The sequence below is a fragment of the Lytechinus pictus genome, chromosome 14, assembly GCF_037042905.1.
Source record: "Lytechinus pictus isolate F3 Inbred chromosome 14, Lp3.0, whole genome shotgun sequence".
Taxonomy (NCBI): Eukaryota; Metazoa; Echinodermata; class Echinoidea; order Temnopleuroida; family Toxopneustidae; genus Lytechinus; species Lytechinus pictus.
The window spans coordinates 27034935-27041417 of NC_087258.1; the positions used below are offsets into that span (position 1 = coordinate 27034935).

A 6483-nucleotide genomic window follows, 5' to 3' on the forward strand; every position below is an offset into this window, starting at 1 on the left:
GATTTGTATTGTAAATGCTTGTTATAAATGTATGAATATTACCTGTATTATCTTTTGTTTAGTTGGAAAGGAAACTGAATTTGAATTTGAATTTGATTTAAAAAATGGTACATGCACAGTTAAAAATAATATTAACAACGCTATTCACTATGTGAATCGCACAGTAGTTTTAAACATTTTAAACAAGTGTTCAAAATCTGAAACAACACTAAAGATGAAATTCAAATATTTAATTATCAATGATTTAAGCATAAGTGGTTAAGATTTTGAACACATGTTTAAACTGTTTAAACAACTCCTGTGCGATTCAAATAGTTAATAGCGTTGTTTAAATTATTTGTAACAGTGTGTTGAGACATTGTAGTAGGTGCATGGTTGAGATAATCTGGATTACAGTGATACCTTGATGAAATATAACTTATCAGCACAAGCAAAGGCGAGCATGTCTGGGGAAAGGGAGACCAAATAACACCAATAACCTAATCCCATATTAAGTGTATTGAACTCAACTCTTTCCTTCAGGTTTAGACCATCAAGATCATAGAGCCTGATCACCACCTTCCTATCCTCAAAATCAACACTCGCTACATACACCCTGTCCTGCTCATCCACGGCAGCATACAGGTCGACATCCTCTGGAGCTTGTAGAGACTCACAAGCATTCCCATCCCTGTCATAGACCGTCACCACGCTTGGATTTGCATTACATGAACTCGTGACGATCAAACCCGTCCTGGTAGTAGATGCCTGATCCGCCTTGTGCTTTGTTTGAACAGTGTGTTTAAGAGTGGATCCTGTCGGATCATAGATATAGACTTGTCTTGTATAGTTAGTAATGATGATTTCATCTGATTGACTTCTGTTAAGTCTGAAATCATTAGGACCGTCTCTCACGTGGATTGTTGCTTTCTTGGAGCCAAGGGGGGAATACATGTACGCTTCATTAGTATCGTAAATCGATACGCATAAAGATCCGTCTTGTTGATAGACAATATCATTATATTTCCCGTCATTGGGTATGTTACTATACTGCTGCTTACCACCATTTGAATCAATGATATCAATACCTTGTGCATTCCACCCATATGCGATACCCACACTGTCGTGTGAGTACCGTGTCATTCCCCACATATCTGACCGTAGATCAACACACTGAATGACTTCTATCTTGGGATCTGATCCTGCGATGCTCCCGAGGTCAAGACGAGTATCATCTGCTGGTTTGAACCTCTTCTCCTGTGATTTCTTCTTTATGGCTGCCGTAGAAGAATGATTAGTATAATCTGAGATGCTCCCGAGGTCAAGACGAGTATCATCTGCTGGTTTGAACCTCTTCCCCTTTGCTTTCTTTGAAATTGTTGACGCAGAAGTGTGATCGGTAGCCTCCTTCAGCATGGCATCTAGTTCCTCACAGAGCAAGATATGAGCAGATAGAGTGTCTGTCTCAAGATGACCCAGTCTGTCATTATCTACCAAAGTAATTGAACTACAAATACTCTTGATTATCTGACGATCTTTTGACTTCAAGACGTTGAGGTCGTCATCAAAACTATGCTTTAAAGCATTGATTTGGACGGTGAGATTTCGAAGATTTTCTTCCAGCTCCTTGGCCTTGATGGTGTAAGCCTGCCTGACATCATCTAGTAGTGTCTGCACTGCAGTGTGTACCTCATGACGTTGTATTTCTATGTTTTGAATGTTCTTTTCCAGCTCTGTTTTCTTGTCAGCACATCGTTGGGCAAGGTCTTCCACCTAAGGAATGAAAGTTTGTATAGTACAAACAACGGTTTAGATCTGCAAATATTCCTTAAATGTGAAAATAACAAACTGTTTAAAAAGATAACTACTGCAGAATGACACGCGATAATCAGTAAAATAAACCCATATTTACACAATTTCATGTCATTGTTACAATAACTTTAAAGAAAATCGTGGCTGACATTCAACAAAAATAATGGGAAGAAATGCTTATATGCAACAGTATTAACAATATTGATGATGGTACGTTGCATAAGCTTATTATCAGATACAATACATTTTTGATTGATTGATAACGAATTTATTTCATTTCAAAATTTCAACAAAATTACAAAGTAGAGCGAATTGTAATATAACGTAATGAAATGAAATGAAAACCTTCTGAAAAGCACAGCTCGTTAAAGGTTTTTTTTTTACATATTGATACAAGATACAAAGTTCAAAGTCTATCTAATACACAGATAATCATATCTTTCTTGTAAAAATTACATATAAATCCTTGTAAATTGTTAGTTTTTTTATCATATTCTCCCATAGCAAGTAAAAGATAAACAAGGCTGAATAATATTACAAGAAAGTGAAAAAGGACACACGAAACAAAGCATTACAAGAACAGGAAATACATGTAATAGAACGGTACAAGAACAAGGCACGGCAAAAATCATTAAAGAGCAAGACATAACAAAAACTATACAAGAACTGACAAAATATAACCAAAAACAATAAAACAAAGGACAAAAAAAGAGTAAAAGAAAACAAACAAAAAAAGCTGCACGGGTAGATAGAATGAAGAGACAGAGACGGGAAATGAAGTGAAATAAAGAGAGGGAGAACGGGGAGAGTGGGGAAGGGAGAATAAGAAAGAATAGAAAATCCTTAAAATATCCTACTGATACTAAATTTTAGGGGTGTTATGATTATTAAAGGGATTTTGTTTTATGCCATATGAATTGTAGCCTTATTTCGTAAAGCTTGTGAAAGTGAGTTCCATGGTTTCATGCCAGAAGATATGATAAGTTTGTTTGGAAATAATGTCATTGATCAAGATAAATGGAAAATTCCAGCAGATCTATCGTAGAGTAGTGATGAATATTTACAATTCTTGTAACATTTTAGTAAATTTTTAATATATTTATCAATATTATAGTATCCAAATGTTGTGATTTGTTCAATCTTTTAATTTCGTCATTATTATATTCATCATCATCACTTATTGTTGTTATTACCCTTATATTTCAAATCAACATTTCTATCTTTAATACCACTAGGTATATGGTATACAATTTGTTTTTGTTTGATGGAAGTAAAATAAACAAATTTGAATTTAATTGAATTGAATTTGAATAGGTATACTAAAGTTCACGTCCACCCCAGAAAAATTATGATTGAATAAATAAATCAAACTAGCATCTGAAAATTTCATCAAAATTGGATGTAATATGAATTGAATTGAATTTATTGGAACTTCACTGGCAATTGCCAATATTTTGTTCGAAAAATAGAAAATGATACAATACAAATATACAATGCAAGGAATATAAGCAAATAAACAAAAACAAAATAGTATTTTGTAAAAAAAAAAGAGAAACAACTTATATATACAGATATACACAATAAACATAGGAATCATTTGGATAGATAATTGACAATGGATATAGAGACTGATATCCAAGAAAAGATAAAGAAACATAAAGAAAGTGAGAGAGGAGAGGGAAATAAAGAGGAAAGAAGTTCGAAAATGGAGAGAGCGGGAAAGAGAGGAAGAATGAGAAGAATGGCATTACATGTAAACTCATTGTGTAAAAATATTGCGAATATATTACTTTAAAGTGTTTGCCGGTTGATATTTGTGTACTCAGAAATCCCCCCTAATAGCAATTATGTTTTGGATAAAAGAACAAAACAATTTAATCAAGGCTTCCGTATAATTAAAACAAATATGAGAAAGCTGTGACATTTTAAAATTTCGCGTATTTTTCACAAAACAGTGATATGCACAACTCAGTGACATGCAAATGAGACAGTCGATGATGTCCCTCACTATTTATTTCGTTTTTTTTTATTGTTTTAATTATACAATATTTATAGTTTATAGATTTGACAATAAGGACCAACTTGACTGAACTATAAAGTATTAAAACAATACTTATTCTACATGACCGGGAGGTGTATGATGTATCAGTCTCCTCGTTTGCATACCGACCAGGATGTGCATAAAAACTGTTTTGTGATATTAACCGAAATCTAAAATGTCATAACTTTCTTATTTATATCCGATTTCGATGAAATTTTTAGTGTTATGCTTGTCATTTGGATGTTACTCTTTTTATTCAAATCAACTTTATGTTGGGGTAGACTTGTCCTTAAATATTGTTAATGTTATTTACATACATGATCATTCCTATTCTTCTCAAAGTCATTTTCAGCTCTCTTCATAATCATCATCACCATCAATATTCAATTTCAGTGTTCTTCTATACAGTTGAGGTTCCATGGGAGCCAAACTTCGGGTGCCGCCCTGTTCCCCCTCCCCTCCCCCTCCCCCCCCCCCCTCCTCCTCCCCCCCCTCCTCCCATCCCCCTACCCCTCACCGATCGAGGCGTGTTTTTTTCTCATCATTTTTGTTTTATCATTGGTATTGATAGTATTTTCAGTGTCAACATTCAATTCAGAATTCTTTTCCACACTATGATCTGAAATAAATAAAATTACCTTCCGTCGCAACTCTTGTTCAAAGTCAACCTGGTTCTTAATTTCATGAGCTTTATGACCAACAAGTACACACTTGTGACAGACGTGGACCTTACAATCCCCACAAAACATATCCCTGTTCTCTGGTTTGTGGATGGAGCACTTCTCGAAAAAATGACCAATGCTGACCTTCCCTTCGATGACATCATCCATGGATACAATCTCATGATCTTCAAAGACTGACAGATATTGATGACAATGCAAACATTTATCACATATGTAGTTATTACATGTTCTGCAGAATGAGACAGCATCTCCTTGAAGCTTGCAACCAGAACATTTTTGTCGCATCTCGAGGACGGCATTCATCCCACCACACTTGGCGTAGTAATCGTCTACGCATCCGTTGATGGGGACATTGAGGCGGAGATCATCAACACGATTGGCGGACAACTTGGTGATCTCCCTGCATAGAGGACAGACCATGTGATCAAGGTCCTGGTGGGTTAGATCGTATTTCTTGAGGCATCGCCTACAAAATGTGTGTCCACATGAAGTCAGGATTGTCGCCTCGACAAATATATCAAGGCATAATGGACATATCAGGTTCGGTGAAGAGCTTGAAGCTTTCTCTGATTCACACTTCTCAGCCATCGCTAAATCAATTTACAAACACGAGATCTAAATTCCAACAATTATGATACAGATAATATGTCTATCAGTATTGATGCATTAAAACGTCGATCAAGTTTGGGTTACAACGTGCACTTGACTACAGATTTAACTACAAGAGTAAAACACACCCATTTCGAACACCCTATAACAAATAAACTTTGGTATTCCCAGCTACCTTTGAACTTGAGTGCGTTATGTATATATTCATAATTATTTCTAGAATTATTTGGTTAATGTTTAAACTTGAAGATACGTTAATGCCAAAGTCGATTATACTATTGTACAATTCTTTCATAATTATTATCTTATTTATCTTATGCTAATATTGCGGGGGGTTGTGGAACCGAAAGAAATGTTAATTCCTTATTGTTACTGCATAAAAGAGCCATAAGAATTTGCACAGGTTCTTCTAACTGAGCGCTTACTGATCCAATTATTAAAAAAAAATGAACATAAAATTAATATCTGATATCATTATCTTACAAAGTGCAAATTTTATTGTAAATTATACTAATCACTTGGTTCCACGCAATTTTAATAAAACATTCGCATGCAATTCCCAGGCTCATGAACACAATACCAGAGGTTCCAACAATTTTCATATTAGTAATCCCAAAACATTCCTTGCTTATAAATCCATTATACATAAACAAGGACCCAATGTTTGGCATTCATTGCTTCATGAAATAAGAGAATGTTCTTCGCTTTATGAATCATAACTCATACATTTTCTTAAAGTATATTTAGATCATTTATATTGGTACATGTATATTGTTACACAGATTTCCAGTTCCCGATGGGGTAGGGGTTTTAGAACATCCGTACATTTTTTTCTCATGTCATCATTTTAACCTATGTCAATATATGTACTGCCATGATGGCACTCTGTTTTGCTCTTATTCAGAGTTTATATGACTATGCCAACCCTTCTTGGTTTAGTGGCATAAGCCAATCCGATCAAAAGAAGTTGAAAATTATACAGAATAAAATGGTTAGATTCATTTACTGTTCTGGTCCCAGAACCCACGTTGTACATCGAACTATCTGGACCAGGTTTTCTTGAAGACAACAAACGATCAAAAAAAAAATTGCACCACATGCATACAATTTATCACAATAGATCGTAACATTATATTGAATCAAACTTTGATCTAGTTGCCGAATTACATAACTATCATACAAGAAATAGCCATTTCAACTTCTGCCTTCCAGAAAATGTACATAGTATTGGATACTTTACAATGCGATAAAACATTGGAATTCTCTTCCCAATGACTAAACGGGAATAAGAATCTTTGAGAAAACATCTTTCACTCGAGAGTCAAACAGAAGATGCAAATTATATGTTATACGGTTGAT

The 6483-nt window shown here is 34.7% G+C and overlaps 1 protein-coding gene across 1 annotated transcript; it reads right to left on the bottom strand.

Moving 5' to 3' along the window:
• Positions 1 to 288: 288 nt before the first annotated feature.
• Positions 289 to 5103, bottom strand: LOC135153078 (E3 ubiquitin/ISG15 ligase TRIM25-like). The gene is made up of 2 exons (XM_064109722.1): positions 4471 to 5103; positions 289 to 1752 (listed from the first exon to the last, which is right to left on the bottom strand). The coding sequence occupies exons 1-2, from the start codon at positions 5101 to 5103 to the stop codon at positions 391 to 393; spliced, it is 1995 nt and encodes a 664-aa protein (XP_063965792.1). The 3' UTR covers positions 289 to 390.
• Positions 5104 to 6483: the final 1380 nt, after the last annotated feature.

What these genes read in the sequence shown, in the direction of transcription:
- LOC135153078 (XM_064109722.1), bottom strand. Translation starts at nt 5,103, where the DNA reads ATGGCTGAGAAGTGTGAATCAGAGAAAGCTTCAAGCTCTTCACCGAAC. An exon ending in AACAAGAGTTGCGACGGAAG is followed by an intron (nt 1,753 to 4,470) that starts GTAATTTTATTT and finishes TTCATTCCTTAG; the next exon opens with GTGGAAGACCTTGCCCAACG.